General features: G+C 47.3%; 2 protein-coding genes and 1 long non-coding RNA gene across 6 annotated transcripts in view; 2 read left to right on the top strand and 1 right to left on the bottom strand.

The window, feature by feature from the left end:
- LOC146894136 (N-acetyltransferase 8F1-like) overlaps window positions 1-7863 on the top strand; it is a 20610-nt gene extending 12747 nt beyond the window's left edge. The window contains exons 1-2 of one of the 3 annotated variants that reach the window (XM_087907083.1): window positions 6391-6549; window positions 7019-7863. In XM_087907083.1, coding sequence (XP_087763209.1) covers window positions 7054-7752 — 699 coding nt within the window. In that variant the 5' untranslated portion in view covers window positions 6391-6549; window positions 7019-7053 and the 3' untranslated portion in view covers window positions 7753-7863. Of the gene's footprint in view, window positions 1-6390; window positions 6550-6588; window positions 6742-7018 lie in introns of those variants that run through there. The other 2 variants (XM_087907085.1, XM_087907084.1) reach the window with 2 other exon arrangements.
- Window positions 1-19994, top strand: part of LOC125388357 (N-acetyltransferase 8F1-like) — a 22574-nt gene extending 2580 nt beyond the window's left edge. Inside the window, exons 1-2 of one of the 2 annotated variants that reach the window (XM_048416393.3) lie at window positions 18519-18670; window positions 19140-19994. In XM_048416393.3, coding sequence (XP_048272350.3) covers window positions 18619-18670; window positions 19140-19873 — 786 coding nt within the window. In that variant the 5' untranslated portion in view covers window positions 18519-18618 and the 3' untranslated portion in view covers window positions 19874-19994. Of the gene's footprint in view, window positions 1-18518; window positions 18671-19139 lie in introns of those variants that run through there. The other variant, XM_087907082.1, reaches the window with a different exon arrangement.
- On the bottom strand, window positions 8060-19483 carry LOC148121697 (uncharacterized). Its single transcript, XR_015738089.1, has 2 exons — window positions 19344-19483; window positions 8060-8223 (listed from the first exon to the last, which is right to left on the bottom strand). It is a non-coding gene; the product is annotated as an uncharacterized LOC148121697 (long non-coding RNA).

Genomic DNA, 19994 nt, shown 5'->3' with positions numbered 1-19994 from the left:
GCATGTTCTGGGCACAGCACCAGCTCACTCTCCCTCAATCCCCCAATCTATTACAGCCCTCCCACCCCATCCCAACACCCCATAGCCAAATGAAAGCTGAAAAGTAGCCTCTTGCTGCTCTGGCCCTGGCAGACAGAAGGCCAGTCTCTAGGACAGAGGAGGGGGGTGGGGAAAGTGCTGGCCTTGGTACAGAGGGCTGGGAAGGCATCTAGGACAGGCAGTTGTGATGCATCTAAATTTTGTCCCAAAGTAACTGACCCAGGAGGCCATGCTTTGCTCTCCATGGTGACTGAACAGAGCTGCAGTGAGGCCAGAGAAAGGGAACGACAAAGTCAGGAGTGGCCTTGAGCCAGCAGAGCTCCAGGCTGCTGAGCAGGCACAGATTGTGACTGGGTGAATTAGGAGGCTGGCAACAGGCGGCCATAGAACCTCTGAGCCACTGGGTTCTTCTCAAATGAAGCTGGAGGCTCAGGGCAGGCTGGGTTCTGAATGGTGGGTGGTTTTGTGCCAGAGACACCTCCTCCATATTGCCTCATAGCCTTGTTTGTCCTTCTCAAGCCCGGGGAGAAACAATGCCCACTGGTTACACAGCTCTTCATCCATCTTTCCCCTGATGGTTTTTCAGCCAAGGATCAGATACATGTGACCCATGAAACCACTTTTTGTCTTTCTCTTCCTTTCCTCTCACTTCCCCTCCCCTCCCCTTCCCTGCCGTCCCCTCCCCTTCCCTCCTCTTCCCTCCCCTCCCCTCCCCCCTCTCTCTGTAGTGTGTATGTAGGCTGCTGTACTTGTGTACACACCTGCATGTGTACAGAGGTCATCCTCTGATGTCATTCCCCACGAGCCATCCCCCATGTTGTTGTGAGAGTCTAACCCTGGGACCTGGAACTCAGTTACTAGACTACACTGGCTGACCAGAGAGCCCTAGGGGTCCTCTCGTCCCTCCTCCTCAGAGCCAGGATGACAAGGGCAGGACAACATACCTGGCATTTTAACATGCACGATGAAGATCCAACTCAGGTCCTAATGCCTGTGTGGCAAGCGTTTGTCTGACAGAGCCATATCCCCAGCCCCCACACCCCCTCCCCCAACACTACATTCCAGCGAGAAATGAGCAGCCTTTGCCACAACAACACAGGTTCTGGACTTAACTCTCCATGTAGAGAACACTGCTCTTAAATGGGCCTAAAACTACCCTTTGAGAGACACGGGCGTTTCCACTGAGTTCCTCCTGGGAAACCGCAATGGTTTATTCGTTTTCGTGGTCAGAGGCTCACGAGGACGGAACACATCCCAAGGAGAGAAATAAAAGCTTCACAGATCATCTCTGTAACGCGTGTATTAATAAATGTACACATCGACTGCAGCAGCAGTGTAACCGTCCACACTGGAGATGTGTTTAGTAACTGCATTGCTTGCAAGACTGCTGCAGGGCAGCCTCGGCCCTGCACTGACATTAGGAGGGTTGTGGGAACCCTCATGTCTACTCTGACGTTAGGAGTACAGACAGCAGCCGTCTGGAATATGAAAAAATAAACCACTGGGAGTTTGTGCCTTTTCTTAATCCCAGTCTCCATTAAGGGGAAGCTAAGTTCAATGCCTGGATCCTAGAGCTACGGTGAAATTAAAGAACTAATTATCAGAATTGTCTGTCTTCTTACTCCACATACACACTGCGGCACACTTGTCCTCCTCCCGCATAAATAAAGTGAAATGAAGTGAGTCTGGGCGTGGCGGCTCATGCCTCTAATTCCAGCCTTCTCTTTTACAGTGCTGCTTTGGGAAGAGGCAATGTTACAGTAGCACTGGAGGCCACTAAGGTAAAGCCACTGCCTCCTGAGCAAAAGAGTGGACATGTGACGTCATCTGCTTCCTTAAAGGTTAATCCAGGGGCTGGAGAAATTGTTCTGTGACTAAGTGTGCTAATTGCTCATCCAGAGCAGGTTCAATTCCAGTTCTCCACACAGCATCTCACAACTATCTATAACTCTAGTTCCAGAGGATGCAATAGTCTCTTCTGACCTCTGTACAGTCAGATACCGAGATATGCATGAAGGCAAAAACACCTATCCACAAACTATTACTAAAAATAAAACCATTTTCTTTAAAAGAAGATAATCCAATTGTACCTTTAAATCTTCTGTCTAAGGGATGTGTACAGAAGAGATAACAGGAATAATTAATTAGCCCTTTAATAAGCCAATACCTCTCTTTCCCAAATCCTTGGCCCTGAAAGCAGTCTCTGTGGCAGACATGAGGTTCCTTGTGTCTGCCCCTCTGTCCCTTTAGGGTGCTGGCCAGTGCCTAAGTCCACTTCCGCTGGTGTTCTGGGCTCCCTCACTCTGTCTGTGCAGCCCCATTTCCCACCATGTGTCTGCTTGTCTGCCATGTGGCTGACCTCTACACCGGGTTATCTCAAATGGCATGTCTGTGTATCTTCTTCGTAAGCTTCTAACTAGAAGGCTATAATAATCTTGTCTCTAAACTCACCCTCTGACGTCCATGCATTTCAGTCTTTGAATTCTCAGGATGAGCACCCAGAAGTCACTGCTAGAGCTGCTTTTGTGACTATCAAGTTCTCCAGGACCCTAGTCCCCAGGCTAAAAAAGTCTCTGTTGTTCTCAACAATGACACAGAATTCCCACATCAAATATGTTTAATCTGTAGGATTGAATAAAATTCTTTCTTTTTCCTTTTGAGACAGCATCTTGCTGCATAACCCCGACTGGCCTCTAATTCTCAGTCCTCCCTCTCTCAGGCTTCTGAACAACAGATTACAGGTGTCTTCCACCTAGTTTGAAATCTTTTTTTTTTCTGAGACTGGCTTTCCCTGTATAGCCTTGGCTGTCCTGAAACTCACTTTATAAATAGGCTGGTCTCAAGAGACCCACCTGCCTCTGCCTCCAGAGTGTGCTGCCATTAAAGACATCCAACACCTCCACCTGGCTTGAATATTTCTTTCTTTCTTTCTTTCTTTCTTTATTTCTTTCTTTCCTTCCTTCTTTCTTTCTTTCTTTCGTTAACAGAATAAATGGGTTCCCTCCATCCTAGCTTCTTGGGGCTGCAGTAAAGACTAAAGGAGCATCTGAAGCATGAGGAGCAGGAGAAGGCTGCAGGAACAAGCTTAGCAAGGGAGCCAGGCTGGCTGAGCAGTGAGCTGGGTGGGGCCACTGTTTCTGCCTCCCTTGAGCTGGGGTTGCAAACATGCAACGCCACATAACCTTTCTTTCTTTTCTTATTTTCTTTCTAAGTGGGGGATCGAGAGATCCAACTCAGTTTTCTGACTTGCTGATGTAGATAGGTCTTCTATCTGTTGCTTTCATTGGTTAATTAATAAAGAAAACTGTTTGGCCTGATAGGTCGTAATGTAGGTAGGTAGGGAAGACAGAACAGAATTGTGGGAGAAAGAAAGCAGAGACAGGCAGACACCATGGCTCGCCTCTCTGAGATTGACATGGGTTAAAATCTTCCTGGTATACCAGTCGCGACCTCATGATGCTACACAGATTATTAGAAATGGGTTAATTAATATGTGAGATTTATCCAACAAGAGGCTAGAACTAATGGGCCAGGCAGTGTTTAAATGAATACAGTTTCCGTGTAATTATTTCAGGGGTAAGCTAGCCGGGATCCCGGTGGAATGCAGCCCGCTGCTCCTTCTACAACTTGCAAAGCAAACACTTTAGCAATTGAGTTATATCCCCCGTGCTTGCTTCAGTTTTTTAAGGCAGTAAACTCTTGTAAGGTGCTTGTATCTTTTTACATACTGAACTGTAGGACATGAGGCTGTGTCTTATTTTGAAACTGGATTCATCCATGACTGAGGTTGAGACTCTATTTATATGAACTGTTTCATTTTTCCTTTAACATATTTGTTAAGCATCTATAATCTATTCTAACTATGTTTTCTTTACTACTTTTTAGGATATATTTATGGATGCCAGGTTGTTTTTGGTTTTTATGTTTGTTTGTTTTTTTTAAGACAGGGTCTTATTATGTTCCTGGTTAGCCTTGAACTCAGAGGCCTGTACCACCCTGCCAGGTCTTGGCTGTCAGACTTCTTATGTCATAATGAATTTAAAAATTAAAAGCAAAATGTGGATGTATCTCCATGGCAAAGTGTTTGCATACTAGCACAAAGTCTGGATTCCACCCCTAAAAGTAGGGAACACACACATTACACATATCATTGTATGTAAGACTGCAAGTCAGTTTTCTGTCTCAGAGTTTTTTCTTTGTCTGTGGGTTTTGTTTTTTCTCTTTTTTTGAGATGAGTTTCTCTAGCTATCTGGTTTTTCTGAATTTCTGGCTCTCCTGGAACTTGCTCTGTAGACCAGGATGGCCTCAAATTCACAGAGGTCTGCCTGCCTCTGCCTCCTGAGTGCTGGAGTTCTTAAACTGTTGCCAAAGGGTTGCTCTCCCAGATACACACAGGACTTCCTTCTTGACCTTCTCCAGTCACTGATTCAAAATGTGCTTTTGATGTCCTTTCTTCTTTATCCTAAATGCAGCAGCCTAGCATTCTATGCTTCCATGCAAAGAAAAGTATAAAGACAAACTCCAAACAAGAGAAATGGAAAGCATGTTATGTCACGTTTAGTCTAGCTGGAAGGCTCAGGGATTACACATCACCTTCCTAAACTACTCTAGATAAAGGAACCATATTTTATGTTAACTAAATATTAGAAGCAAACGGCTGAGGGCTGTGGGGTCCAGGGATGCTCCCAGTGATTGCCTGAACAGCACAGAATCCCCATAGTGGGGTCTCCAGTAGTGGAAAAGTGTGCTCGCTTTATTTAGGTTAATAGTTTTCCTATCACAGGAAGAAAGTGGGGGCATCTCTCGAAAGCCACAACATAAACCTTTAGTAGACTCAAAACCTGACATCAATTTCCAGCCTCCATCCATGTCATTGGTCCAGTCCAGAGGAAGATTCCAACAGGACTGCTCTCCTTGGGATCCACATGCTGCCCTCCTAAAAGAGTTGAAAATTTGGATCACCTTTCAGTGTCCAAGAAATTTTTTTTTCAGCTGAATCAATCTCTGTTTTGCGAAATAAAGAAAAACTCCACGGTTTAACTGTGTTCCCGTGTTCTGCGCTGAGGTGATGTAACCTGTCCTTGTTCTTTCCATTGCTGTCAGCATCACAGCTGATTTCTGGGGAGGGAAGGCGGTGCTGGGAGGGAAGCCAGGGTTTTCTGCTGGGTCATACCCAGAGCCAAGAGTGAGCCCAGATGCTCTGCTGCAGGCTGCTGCAGGCTGTGAAGCTGTCCTGCTTATCCCTAGCTGACTGGTGCTGACCCTGGTCATTTCTGCACTAAATGCCCTCATGTGGTGCAGATGTCACTGTCTGGCCTGTGTCCTAACAGACAGGCCACATGAATCTTCCTCACAGCTAGTGCTGGTGTCTCCTCAGTCTATACTGAAAGAGGCTCCCCTTGGAAACAGTAAACAAACTAGGTTCCCAGTGTTTTGGACAAACAGGACCTTTAAGCAATTAGGAAACAAAGTGCTTCTCATTGTGCCTAACTCTCAGCTATGGAACAGGGTTCTTCTTGGGAGCCCAGACTGATTGAATTTCCAAGACACCTTGTTGGCCAGGGACTTCTGAGAAGCATCACTGTCCTGACATCCCAGCATCTTCTCCACTGAACCTTGTCACAGCTCTGAGAGTGTCCCATTCTCTGCTGGCATGAAAACTTCCTCAAAGTAAGATCCTGCCATAGCCTTCGCTCCACCTTGCTCAGAGCCTGCTTCTCTGGCTAAGGTGGCTCTGGAGGAAATGGGGCCAGTACAGCTCACACTGGCCTTCAACCCAGGGTTGGGGCAGAGGCAGAGACACCTTCCACAGGGACACTCTGTAGAGACAGATGTCACTCTCTCTTGTTGTAGGAGAGCAACACCTTCGGTCACCCATGTGGGAAGCATGATGTTTAAGCTCTGAGCAGGCCCTGAACTCAGGCAGCTGTGCCCTGTCTAGTGCCCGCCATCTGGATGGCACCATAGCCAGGGCTGAAAAGGACACTAGCGCTGACTGAGGCTGGTGGTGAGGAGGCAGAGGCAGAAGGGCAGTGTGGGGACCCCCTAGGATTTATTTTATCAGGACCAGGCACAGCATGGACAGAGAAAACTCCAGCTATAAGTACCTGTTGCTGTGGCATCCCAGTGTGTGTGTCCCAACACCAGGCTGCTCTGAGCAGTTATGTGCAGGACCAGGTTGGCCTTGAAAGACGACAGAGATAACTGCAGTCTGGAGGGAACAGTGCAGGTGACAGGCCTTCCACGGGAGTGAAAACTGTTGAGCATCCACATTCCACTGTGATCTACAAATTATTAACCCAGAATTTGCAAGGTGAATGGGGGTGGCCTCCCTGCTGTCACTTTCCAGCTCTGTGACCCTGGGCTTTATGATTAACAAATATCCAGGAGCCAACTGGTGAGGTGCCAACTCAGGTCTGCTCACCAGTTGTTAGGCAGACCCAGACTACATGTACTGCATTTGACCAGAGGCTGATGTCCTTCCAGACACTCTTGGTTGTGCAGTAGCAGGTAAGGCTGGCAGCGCTGTGGGGAGGGTGTCAGCGTGGGACTGGAGTCCTAGAACCTGCCTGAGGGCTCAAGGATAAAAGTTTGCAGCAATGGGTGGTCTTGTTTGTTTATTTCTGTCAGCTCTGTCATCTAAAGTTTTATAATCCTTGGGAAGGAGATCTGCAGGAACACACCTGGAAACACAGAATGCCTGTAATGCACAGTCCACAGACAGTGACCTATTGGGTGTATGGGGTCCATCTGCAGCACTGGGCTTGTTTATGTACCCAGAGCTACAGAAGGTTTCTAGTAGGGTGAAGAAGGGTGTTGTCAGGTGTTACTGGACAGACATCCTCCCAGTGTCAGTGTCTGCTTCCTGTCTGGTGACAGCAGGAAGATACACCCTTGAAGAGAGGCTAAATGGGTCTTGGGAGGTTGGGAGGCAGAAGGTCAGGAGACTTTCATGGTTTCTTTCCTCTTCATTCCTCAGGGAAAGTGCCAGGCAGGTATACCTGTCTCACCTGGATGCCGAGATTCGAGACCCAGAAATCTCCCATGGCTCCTTATCACATCCGCAAGTACCAGGACAGCGACCAGAGAAGTGTCCTGGATTTGTTCATAAGAGGAATGGAAGAACACATCCCTGCCACATTCCGACGAATGCTGACGCTGCCCCGAACCCTTTTTCTCTTACTTGGGTTGCCACTTGCCATGATCCTGGTGTCTGGCTCCTGGCTGCTAGCTGCTATGAGCATCTTCTTTGTGCTCCTTCTCGTGAAGCTTCTTGCCAGACAGCCGTGGAAGAGATACGTGGCCAAGTGTTTGCACACAGACATGGCTGACATCACCAAGTCCTACATGAGTGCACGTGGCTCCTGCTTCTGGGTGGCTGAGTCTGGGGGAGAGCTGGTGGGCACTGTGGGTGGTCTACCAGTCAAGGATCCCCCATTAGGGAGGAAGCAGCTGGAGCTCTTTCACCTGTCTGTGTCCTCACAGCATCGAGGACAGGGGATAGCGAAAGCACTGATCAGAACTCTCCTCCAGTTTGCACGGGATCAGGGCTACAGTGACGTTGTCCTGGACACCAGCATCATGCAGCCAGGGGCTCAGGCCCTTTACATGAGCATGGGCTTCCGGAGGACAGGACAGTACTTCATAACTGTGTTCTGGAGGTTAGCGGATATTCCAGCAATTCAATTTAAGCAGTCCTTCCCTTCTGCCTAGGACATGGGGCTGAGACCTATGGTCCTGTGCTGCAGGCAGGTCCCATCCACTCTTCATGAACCCTGTCATGTCAGCGTAATGAACAATAAAACTCCTTGCTGGTACACACAAGATTCTAATGCATGTGATGACTGAGTCGGGGGTTTGAGGGTTCGAACACACTCTTGGATTCTGGGGTGCCTGTGTTTTATATACCTAGCCCCATTGTAGAATTCTGCCAGTCTACCATGGGATGGTTCACAAGTTGGGCAAACGGCTGGAGATTGAAACACACACGCGTACACAGAGACATGGGTCACCCTTGATATAAGAATGCCAAGATTGCCAATTGTATTGGGTTCCAGGGCAGCTTATATAGCAGTGTCCTTTACTAATGGCCATGCTCAAGCTCTCCGTAGTTTCCAGCTGGAAGCCCACTAGAAGACACTCCTCTGCCATCAGGGACTCATGAGGGTCTCGTGCTCAGAGCAGCTGCAAGCATAGGAAAGCAAGTTGTTTACTCCAGCAGGGAAGGGGTCACAGAAAATTCAGGGTCTGAGCGTTTACAGTCCCCAATACCCCATATTACTGATGCATTAAGAACAATGGAAAAACAATGCATACGTTTTTCTGTTGAGTCTGTGCACTAGAATTTTCAATCGGGCCAGAGGGGCAGCTCACCTGAGCCTAAGGACACTTTGCTGATTGAATGTAAGTGTGGACAATGAACAAGGAAGTCTCTCTGTTCCTGTGTGTCAGGAAGTCATGAGCTTTGGCCTGTGGTCATTGACTTTCTCAGATTAGTGGCTGATACTTGAGTTTTTAAAAACTCTTTGAAAGTTTTATACATGTGTGCACTGAGTTTTCTGTGGCTTGGTCTTCACTCACACAGGCTTTTATTTCAGCTAAGCCCAGTCCAGATACAAGACAGGAGCTCCCACGTGCTGGAGACTGATTCAAGCATCAAAGGCCTTTGGGGGAAAAGGACCAACATCTCAAGGCCCTGAGCTGTTTTAGCTCATTTTCTTGTCCTCAGAGTGTGACTTTCATTAAGGAGAAAAGCAGATTTATACAAAATAATAAGAAAGCTCATTTACCCCAGGACTTCGGGAAAGTAAATTTCTAACTACCCCCTGTGTTTGCGGTTTAAAAGTCTTGTTGTCCTCATGTAGAGAGATCTGTTTTCTCAGAAATAGAATATGGGTCTGCACACACCCAGAATATCACCCCTCGCACACACACACACACATGCACACACACACACACACACACACACGCATGCACACGTGCACGCGCACACACACACCTGTGCATGCAGTCACTGGAGCTCCTAACATGGACATTAGAAAAATTTGCTTCTATCACTTTAGATTACCACGATGCTGTCTTCAGTAAACTTTCTGTGCAGCTGTTTTCTATGCAGTGAAACATTACTTCCTGGCTAAAAGGAGAAAGTGGGTCCTGAGCCTCAGGCAGTAAGTGAAACACAAGGCCCAGGACATGAGACAATGTACAAGATCAGGAAGTTACTCAATAATAAATAATTCACTGAGGTCCACCCCACAGGAAGCAGCAATTGCTGGGGAGGAGATCTGGCCTTCAGAGCTGCCTGCAAGTGTTACAGGGCTGCAGGTGCATCTTTTGTGAAACATGGTCCATACTGGGCTTGGCCTTTCAGTGGCAAAGCTGCCTTTCTATTGTCCTGGCTTTTGTTTTTTGGAGGAGGTTGCAGCTAGGTAGTTCCCACTGCCCAGTTTCCGGTCACCCGGCTAGCTTAGCCCTGAAATAATCACACAGAAACTGTATTAGTTAAATCACTGCTTGGCCCATTAGCTCTAGTTTCTTATTGGCTAATTCTTACATCTTAATTTAACCCATCTCCATTAATCTGTGCAACACCACGAGGTCATGGCCTACTAGCAAAGTTTCAGCACGTTTATCTCTGGCAGCAGCTCTATGGTGTCCCCTGAGTCCACCCTTCTTTTTCCCAGCATTCAGCCTAGCTTTCCCTGCCTACCTATGTTCTGCCTTTCCATAAGTCCAAAGGAGTTTCTTTATTCATTAATGATAATTACAGCCCACAGAGGGGACTCCCACATCACCAGTGAATCTCTCCTTGCTCATATTCTCATACACAGCACAACAAACTTGCTAATTCATGTAAACTAGATTCGGGTGAAATAATTTATCAGCTCTGTTAGTGCTGCCCAATGAGGATACAGACATCTGTTCTTATTTCTGCAGGAAAATCCTCACCGTGCTTGTCATTGTAAAAGTCTTCTCTGCTCCTTGGAGTGTCCGCAAACCTTAGGAGCTAACACTTCTCTGGAAGGCTTCTTATAAACTAGGTTTATGTTATTATTGTTTCAAGGAGCTAATCTTCTCTATGTTTTGTTAGCATTAGCAGCTTCTCTGTGTTCAATTTGATTCTAAAACTGCTTGAAAATGCCTGGAAATGATTTTTGAAAATTCACATGGACTTATTAGCAGATATCATTATTCTTTCAACAAAATATGGTAGGTCCCTCAGTAGACTATAACTTATATGAAACAATTCTGTTTTTTAAATACATTTGAGCATGAAGAAATGTGATATCATTATTGTGTGTAGGAATAAAGCAGCAGGCAGAAAATGTTAACATTTTAATGATGCAATATAATTTTGTAATAAAAATTATTTTCAGATTCTCATTCATGAAAGAATTCTGAACAGTAATCATTATGTGAAGTGTTTTAATTTAAAACCTTGTGATATTAGGATTTTGCCTTGAGGGTTATGAACACTTAACTGAGCGTAGTGGTGGTTTGAATAAGAATGGCCTCCATATATATTTGAATGCTGAGTCCTAAGAGAGTGGCGGGATTAGAAGGATTTGGAGACGTGTCCTTGTTAAAGCAAGTGTGGCCGTGTTAGAGAAAATGTCTCGCTAGGAGTGGATTCTGAGGTTTCAAAAGCCCATATCTGGTCCAAGCACTCTCTCTCTCTCTCTCTCTCTCTCTCTCTCTCTCTCTCTCTCCCTCTCTCTCAGCCTATGCATCACAATGTAGCTTTAAGCTACTATTATAATGCTATTCATTCCACTATGCATGTCACCATGATCATAACAGACTACACCTCTGAAACTGTAAGCAAGCCAACAATTATATATGTATGCATATGTATATATATATGTGTATATATATATATGTATATATGTTAACAATTTTCGGCAACTTGCACACTAGCATTGTCTTCTCAAGTACCTGGGTGCCCTCTTGAGATGGAACTATGCAGGGGATTGGTGCCTACCTCCCAGACTATGGGGCTGTGGGGATCTTGGAAATCTCCCTTGGGCTCTTGAGCAGGAGATCTACCCTCTCTCATGAGCATATGAGTCTCCCAGTGGTTTGTCTCATACAGTGTGGTAGGTGCCCTGGATGGATCAAGGTGAGTGCTAGCCTCCATCATGGGCTGTTGTTTGGAGGAGCATGGGGTGGGTGTAGCTGTATGCTATATGACAGGGTGAAGTTTTATTATGCCCGAAAGACTACAATTTAAATGCAGTGGTGGCTTCCCACTGGGGAATTCCCTGTTCCACCAGGGGTATTTTCTCTCCTACACCTGCAAAAGGCCTTCTGGGTTGGAAGATTTTATTCTCAAATGTACAAAGTTTAATGTGGTCCAACCAGCCTGGTTTTACCACAGTGGCTCCATGGAAATGGGAATGCTCCCTCCACCTCATGTCATGGCACTGCAGGGTGTCCCCTGCACTGCAAGATGGATGCCCATCAGATAGAAACACACTGGGTAAATGTTCCTGATAGCTAGAAGCATGTGCCTCACTGGGCCTCTGGGAGGAAGAAGGCTCTGTTCTATGTGACCACGTGCACATGGAGTCATGCCTGAAGGTGGCCATTGTATAGGAGCTGCCTTTGCCCCTGGACCCAGGACTTTTCAGGCGGGTTCCTCCACCCACTGCATTCTGACTAAGGGACCGAGACAGCATGTTAGCTCCTTCTCACCAAGGTGTCCATTCTCACACCCAGGTTACTCTGAAGCCAGCATGTTGGGGAGTTTGACGTCCTCAAAAACAAAATGGGAGGGAACAAGTTTGTAGTGATCAAGGACAGAAGAGGAGGGAGAAGTTTGAAGCCATCAGGATAGAAAAGGAGGGAAGGTTTAGGGAATACAGACAGCTGGGAATAGACCCTGTCCTCAAGCATGTCCTGGGCACAGCACCAGCTCACTCTCCTTCCATCCCTCAATCTCTTCCAGCCCTCCTACCCCACCCCAACATCCCATAGCCAAGTGAAAGCTGAAAAGTAGCCTCTTGCTGCTCTGGCCCTGAAGACAGAAGGCCAGTCCCTAGGACAGAGGTGGGAGGGTGGGGAAAGTGCTGGCCTTGGTACAGAGGGCAGGGAAGGCATCTAGGACAGGCAATTGTGATGCATCTAAATTTTGTCCCAAAGCAACTGACCCAGGAGGCCATGCTTGGCTCTCCATGGTGACTGAAGAGAGCTGCAGTGAGGCCAGAGAAAGGGAACGACAAAGCCAGGAGTGGCCTTGAGCCAGCAGAGCTCCAGGCTGCTGAGCAGGCACAGATTGTGACTGGGTGAATTAGGAGGCTGGCAGCAGGAGGCCATAGAACCTCTGAGCCACTGGGTTCTTCTCAAATGAAGCTGGAGGCTCAGGGCAGGCTGGGTTCTGAATGGTGGGTGGTTTTGTGCCAAAGACACCTCCTCCATATTGGTTCATAGCCTTGTTTGTCCTTCTCAAACCCGGGGAGAAACAATGCCCACTGGTTACACAGCTCTTCATCCATCTTTCCCCTGATGGTTTTTCAGCCAAGGATCAGATACATGTGACCCATGAAACCACTTTCTGTCTTTCTCTTCCCTCGTTTATCCCTCTCTCTCCCTCTCCCTTCCTCTCCTCCTCCTCCTCTTCTCCCCCCCCCCATGTGTATGTAGGCTGCTATACTTGTGTAGGTGCACACCCGCATGTGTACAGAGCTTAGAGGTCATTCTCTGATGTCATTCCCCACGAGCCATCCCCCATGTTGTTGTGAGAGTCTAACCCCAGGACCTGGAACTCAGTTACTAGACTACACTGGCTGACCAGAGAGCCCTAGGTGTCCTCTCGTCCCTCCTCCTCAGAGCCAGGATGACAAGGGCAGGACAACATACCTGGCATTTTAACATGCATGATTAAGATCCAACTCAGGTCCTAATGCCTGTGTGGCAAGCGTTTGTCTGACTGAGCCATATCCCCAGCCCCCACACCCCCTCCACCCAGCGAGGGGGGAGAAATGAGCATTCCAGCAAGAAATGAGCAGCCTTTGCCACAACAACACAGGTTCTGGACTTAACTCTCCATGTAGAGAACACTGCTCTTAAATGAGCTTAAAACTACCCTTCGAGAGACACGGGCGTTTCCACTGAGTTCCTCCTGGGACACCGCAATGGTTTATTCGTTTTCATGGTCAGAGGCTCACGAGGACAGAACACATCCCAAGGAGAGAAATAAAAGCTTCACAGATCATCTCTGTAACGCATGTATTAATAAAAGTACACATCGACTGCAGCAGCAGTGCAACCGTCCACACTGAAGATGTGTTTAGTAACTGCATTGCTAGCAAGACTGCTGCAGGGCAGCCTTGGCCCTGCAGTGGCATTAGTAGCATTGTGGGGCCGTTTTGGTTCTGCACTGCATTAGTCACCCTGTGGGAATCCTCCCCCCTGCACTGGCATTAGTAGCACTGTGGGGCAGCCTCACCCCTGCACTGGTATTAGTAGCACTGTGGGGCAGCCTCACCCCTGCACTAGAATAGTAGCGCTGTGGGGCACCCTTGTCCCTACACTGGTGTTAGGAGGGTTGTGGGAACTCTCATCTCTGCTCTGATGTTAGGAGTACAGACAGCAGCCGTCTGGAATATGAAAAAAATAAACCACTGGGGAGTTTGTGCCTTTCCTTAATCCCACTCTCCATTAAGGGAAAGCTAAGTTCAATGCCAGGATCCTACAGCTACAGTGAAATTAAAGAACTAGTTATCAGAATTGACCTCTGACTCCACATGCATGCTGTGGCACACTTGTCCTCCTCCCGTGTAAATAAAGTGAAATGAAGTGAGTCTGGGCGTGGCGGCTCATGCCTCTAATTCCAGCCTTCTCTTTTACAGTGCTGCTTAGGGAAGAGGCAATGTTACAGCAGCACTGGAGGCCACTAAGGTAAAGCCACTGCCTCCTGAACAAAAGAGTGGACATGTGACATCATCTGCTGCCTTAAGGGTTAATCATGGGGCTGGAGAAATTGTTCTGTGACTAAGTGTGCTAATTGCTCATCCAGAGCAGGTTCAATTCCAGTTCTCCACACAGCATCTCACAACTATCTATAACTCTAGTTCCAGAGGATGCAATAGTCTCTTCTGACCTCTGTACAGTCAGATACCCAGACATGCATGAAGACAAAACACCTATCCACAAACTATTACTAAAAATAAAGCCATTTCCTTTAAAAAGGAGTTAATCCAATTGTACCTGTAAACCTCCTGTCTAAGGGATGTGTACAGAAGAGATAACAGGAATAATTATTTAGCCCTTTAATAAGCCAATACCTTTCCTTCCCAAATCCTTGACCCTGAAAGCCGTCTCTGTGGCAGACATGAGGTTCCTTGTGTCTGCCCCTCTGTCCCTTTAGGGTGCTGGCCAGTGTCCAAATCCACTTCTGCTGGTGTTCTGGGCTCCCTCACTCTGTCTGTGCAGCCCCATTTCCCACCATGTGTCTGCTTGTCTGCCATGTGGCTGACCTCCACACCGGGATAACTCAAATGGCATGTCTGTGTACCTTCCTCGTAAGCTTCTAACTAGAAGGCTATAATAATCTTGTCTCTAAACTCACCCTCTGACGTCCATGCATTTCAGTCTTTGAATTCTCAGGATGAGCACCCAGAAGCCACTGCTAGAGCTGCTTTAGTGACTATCAAGTTCTCCAGGACCCTAGTCCCCAGGCTAAGAAAGTCTCTGTTGTTCTCAACAATGACACAGAATTCCCACATCAATTATGTTTAATCTGTAGGATTGAATAAAATTCTTTTTTTTTCCTTTTGAGACAGCATCTTGCTGCATAACCCCGACTGGCCTCTAATTCTCAGTCCTCCCTCTCTCAGGTTCCTGAACACAGGATTACAGGTGTCTTTCACCAAGACTAGTTTAAAATATTTTTTTTTTCCTGAGACAGGGTTTCCCTGTAGAGCCTTAGCTGTCCTGAAACTCCTTTTAATGGCCAGGCTGGCCACAAGTTCTCAGAGACCCACCTGCCTCTGCCTCCAGAGTGCTGCCATTAAAGGCATCCACCACCTCCACCTGGCTTGAATTATTTTGTATAAGTAAAAGAATTAGTGGGTTTCCTCCACCCTAGTACCTTGGGGCTGCACTAAAGACTCAATAGTGCACCCAAAGCATGGAGCAGGAGAAGCCTGCAGGAAAGCTATTGCACCAGAACAAACTTAGCAAGGGAGCCAGGCTGGCTGAGCAGAGAGCTGGGTGGGGCCACTGTTTCTGCCTCCCTTGAGCTGGGGTTGCAAGCATGCATTGCCACATAGCCTTTCTTTCTTTTCTTATTTTCTTTCTAAGTGTGGGATCGAGAGATCCAACTCAGTTTTTTGACGTGCAAGGGAAGCATTTTAGCAGTTGAGTTATGTCCCCAGTGCTCACTTTAGTTTTTTAAGGCAGTGAATCTTGTAAGGTGCTTGTATCATTTCACACACGGAACTATAGGACATGAGGCTGTTTCTTATTTTGAAACTGGATTCATTCATGACTGAGATTGACACTCTTTTCATATGAACTGTTTTATTTTTCCTTTAACATATCTGTTAAGCATTTATAATCCATTCTAACTATGTTTTCTTTACTACTTTTTAGGATATATATGTGAATGCCAGTCTTTTTGCTTTTCAAGACAGGGTCTTATTATGTTCCTGGTTAGCCTTGAACTCAGAGGCCTGTACCACCCCGCCAGGTCTTGGCTGTCAGACTTCTTATGTCATAATGAATTTAAAAATTAAAAGCAAAATGTGGATGCATCTCTATGGTAGAGTGTTTGCATACTAGCACAAAGTCCGTGTTCAACCCCAAAACTAGGGAACACACACATACACATATCATTGTATGTAAGACTGCAAGCCAGTTTTCTGTCTCAGTTTTTCCTTCATCGATTTTGTTTTTGTCTCTTTTTTTGAGATGAGTTTCTCTAGCTGTCTGGTTTTTCTGAATTTCTGGCTCTCCTGGAACTTGCTCTGTAGACCAGGATGGCCTCAAATTCACAGAGGTCTGCCTGCCTCTGCCTCCTGAGTGCTGGAGTTCTTAAATTGTTGCCAAAGGGTTGCTCTCCCAGATACACACAGGACTTCCTTCTCGACCTTCTCCAGTCACTGATTCAAAATGTGCTTTTGATGTCCTTTCTTCTTTATCCTAAATGCAGCAGCCTAGCATTCTATGCTTCCATGCAAAAAAAAGTATAAAGACAAACTCCAAACAAGAGAAATGGAAAGCATGTTATGTCACGTTTAGTCTAGCTGGAAGGCTCAGGGATTACACATCACCTTCCTAAACTACTCTAGATAAAAGGACCATATTTTATGTTAACTAAGTATTGGAAGCAAACGGCTGAGGGCTGTGGGGTCCAGGGATGCTCCCAGTGACTGCCTGAACAGCACAGAGTCCCCATAGTGAGGTCTCCAGTAGTGGAAAAGTGTGCTCTCTTTATTTAGGTTAATAGTTTTCCTATCACAGGAAGAAAGTGGGGGCATCTCTCGAAAGCCACAACATAAACCTTTAGTAGACTCAAAACCTGACATCAATTTCCAGCCTCCATCCATGTCATTGGTCCAGTCCAGAGGAAGATTCCAACAGGACTGCTCCCATTGGGATCCACATGCTGAGCTCAAAAAAGAGTTGAAAATCTAGATCACCTCTCAGTGTCCAAGAACTTTCTTTTTAGCTTAATAAATCTCTGTTTTTTGAAATAAAATATAACTCCCCGGTTCAGCTGTGTTCCTGTGTTTTACACTCAGGTGATGTAACCTGTCCTTGCTCTTCCATTGCTGTCAGCATCACAGCTGATTTCTGGGGAGGGAAGTCAGGGTTTTCTGCTGAGTCATAGCCAGAGCCAAGAGTGAGCCCAGATGCTCTGCTGTAGGCTGCGGCAGGCTGTGAAGCTGTCCTGCTTGTCCCTAGCTGACTGGTGCTGACTCTAAATGTCCTCAAGTGGTTCAGATGTCACTGTCTGGCCTGTGCCCTAACAGACAGGCCACATGAATGTTCCTCACAGCTAGTGCTGGTGTCTCCTCAGTCTATACTGAAAGAGGCTCCCCTTACAAACAATAACCCAGCTAGGTTCACAGTGTTTTGGACAAACAAGACCTTAAAGCAATTAGGAAACAAAGTGCTTCTCATTATGCATAACTCTCAATTATGGGACAGGGTTCTACTTGGGAGCCCAGACTGATTGAATTTTCAAGACACCTTGTTGACCAGGGACTTCTGCAGCATGCCACCTGCACACGCGGGACCCTTTTTTTCCCAGCTAAAATGCATCCACATGGCCTCACGTGCATCTGGAATGGGATATCTGCACTACTTGACTGTGTTCTGGGTCCTGTATAGCCAGGTCCCTGCTGGTGTTAGACACACGTGCCTTTAAGGGCCCTCTTCCCAAGGGCTGTCTCAGGAGCTTTCCTGCTTCTCTCCCCTCAGTGCTCAGGAGATGAACCTTCTCTGAAGTGTTGACTCTGCTCTGCTCATCCTTCTGAGAAGCCTCACTGTGCTGACATCCCAGCATCTTCTCCACTGGACCTTGTCACAGCTCTGAGAGTGTCCCATTCTCTGCTGGCATGAAAACTTCCTCAAAGTAAAATCCTGCCAGGGCTGGAGAGTTGGCTCAGTGGTTAAGAGCATTGCCTGCCCTTCCAAAGGTCCTGAGTTCAAATCCCAGCAACCACGTGGTGGCTCACAACCATCTGTAATGAGGTCTGGTGCCCTCTTCTGGCTTGCAGACATACACACAGACAGAATATTGTATACATAATAAAATAAATAAATATTAAAAAAAAAAGTAAGATCCTGCCATAGCCTTCGCTCCACCTTGCTCAGAGCCTGCTTCTCTGGCTAAGGTGGTCCTGGAGAAAATGGGGCCAGTACAGCTCCCATTGGCCTTCAGCCCAGGGTTGGAGGCAGAGGCAGAGAACACCTTCCACAGGGACACTCTGTAGAGACAGATGTCGCTCTCTCTTGTAGGAGAGCAACACCTCGGCTCACCCATGTGGGAAGCATGATGTTCAAGCTCTGAACAGGACCTGAACTCAGGCAGCTGTGCCCTGTCTAGTGCCCGCCATCTGGATGGCACCATAGCCAGGGCTGAAGGGACATTAGTGCTGAACAAAGGCTGGTGATGAGGAGGAAGGTGCAGAAGGGCAGTGTGGGGACCCCTAGAATTTATTTTATCAAGACTAGGTAAAGCACGGACAGAGAAAAATCCAGCTAAAGAACCTTGTTGCTGTGACAGGACATGGGAGTCCAGTGTGTGTGCATCCCAATACCAGGCTGCTCTGAGCAGTTATGTGCAGGACCAGGCTGGCCTTGAAAGACAACAGAGATAGCTGCAGTCTGGAGGGAACAGTGCAGGTGACAGGCCTCCCATGGGGGTAAGAACTGTTGAGCATCCGCATTCCATTGTGATCTACAAATTATTAACCCAGAGTCACAAGCTGAATGGGGGGGGGCCTCCCTACTGTCACTTTCCAGCTCTGTGACCCTGGGCTTTATGATTAACAAATATCAAATATCCAACCGGTGAGGTGTCAACTCAGGTCTGCTCACCAGTTGTTAGGCAGACCCGGACTGTACTGCATGCGACCAGAGGCTGATGCCCTTCCAGACACTCTTGGTTGTGCAGTAGCAGGTAAGGCTGGCAGCACTGGCTGGATGGTCTCAGCATAAGACTGGTGTCCTAGAACCTGCCTGAGGGCTCAAGGATAAGAGTTTGCAGCAATGGGTGTTCTTGTTCGTTTATTTCTGCCAGCTCTGTCATCTAAAGTTTTGTAATCCTTGGGAAGGAGATCTACAGGAAAACACCTGGAAACACAGAATGCCTGTAATGCACAGTCCACAGACAATGACCTAATGGGTGCATGGAGTCCATCTGCAGCACTGGGCTTGTTTATGTTCCCAGAGCTACAGAAGGTTTCTAGTAGCGTGAAGAAGGGTGTAGTCAGGTGTTGCTGGACAGACATTCTCCCAGTGTCAGTGTCTGCTTCCTGTCTGCTGACAGCAGGAAGATACACCCTTGAAGAGAGGCTAAATGGGTCTTGGGAGGTTGAGAGGCAGAAGGTCAGGGGACTTACATGGTTTCTTTCCTCTTCATTCCTCAGGGAAAGTGCCAGGCAAGTATACCTGTCTCACCTGGATGCCGAGATTTGAGACCCAAAAATTTGCCATGGCTCCTTATCACATCCGCCAGTACCAGGACAGCGACCAGAAAAGGGTCTGGGATTTGTTTATAAGAGGAATGGAAGAGCATATTCCTGCCACCTTCCGCCACCTGCTGACCCTGCCCCGAACCCTTTTTCTCTTACTTGGGTTGCCGCTTGCCATGGTCCTGGTGTCTGGCTCCTGGCTGCTAGCTGCTATGAGCATCTTCTTTGTGCTTCTTCTCATGAAGCTCCTTGCAAGACAGCCATGGAAGGAGTATGTGGCCAAGTGTTTGCACACAGACATGGCTGACATCACCAAGTCCTACATGAGTGCACGTGGCTCCTGCTTCTGGGTGGCTGAGTCTGGGGGAGAGCTGGTGGGCACTGTGGGTGGTCTACCAGTCAAGGATCCCCCATTAGGGAGGAAGCAGTTGGAGCTCTTTCACCTGTCTGTGTCCTCACAGCATCGAGGACAGGGGATAGCGAAAGCACTGACCAGAACTCTCCTCCAGTTTGCACGGGATCAGGGCTACAGTGATGTTGTCCTTGACACCAGCATCTTGCAGAAAAGTGCTCATGCCCTTTACATGAGCATGGGCTTCCAGAAGACAGGACAGTACTTCATGGGTGCATTCTGGAGGTTAGTGGATATTCCAGCAATTCAATTTAAGCATTCCTTCCCTTCTGCTTAGCCAGTGGGACTGAGACCTTTGTTCCTGTGCAGCAAGCACATTCCATTCTCTCTTCATGAACCAGTGAGCCCTGTCATGTCAGTGTAATGAACAATAAAACTCCTTGCTGGTGCACACCAGA

The sequence above is a fragment of the Myodes glareolus genome, chromosome 6 (assembly GCF_982192425.1).
Source record: "Myodes glareolus chromosome 6, mMyoGla1.1, whole genome shotgun sequence".
Lineage (NCBI taxonomy): Eukaryota > Metazoa > Chordata > Mammalia > Rodentia > Cricetidae > Myodes > Myodes glareolus.
Note: the sequence above shows the minus strand (reverse complement) of the source record. Positions and strands in the feature narration are given on the sequence as shown.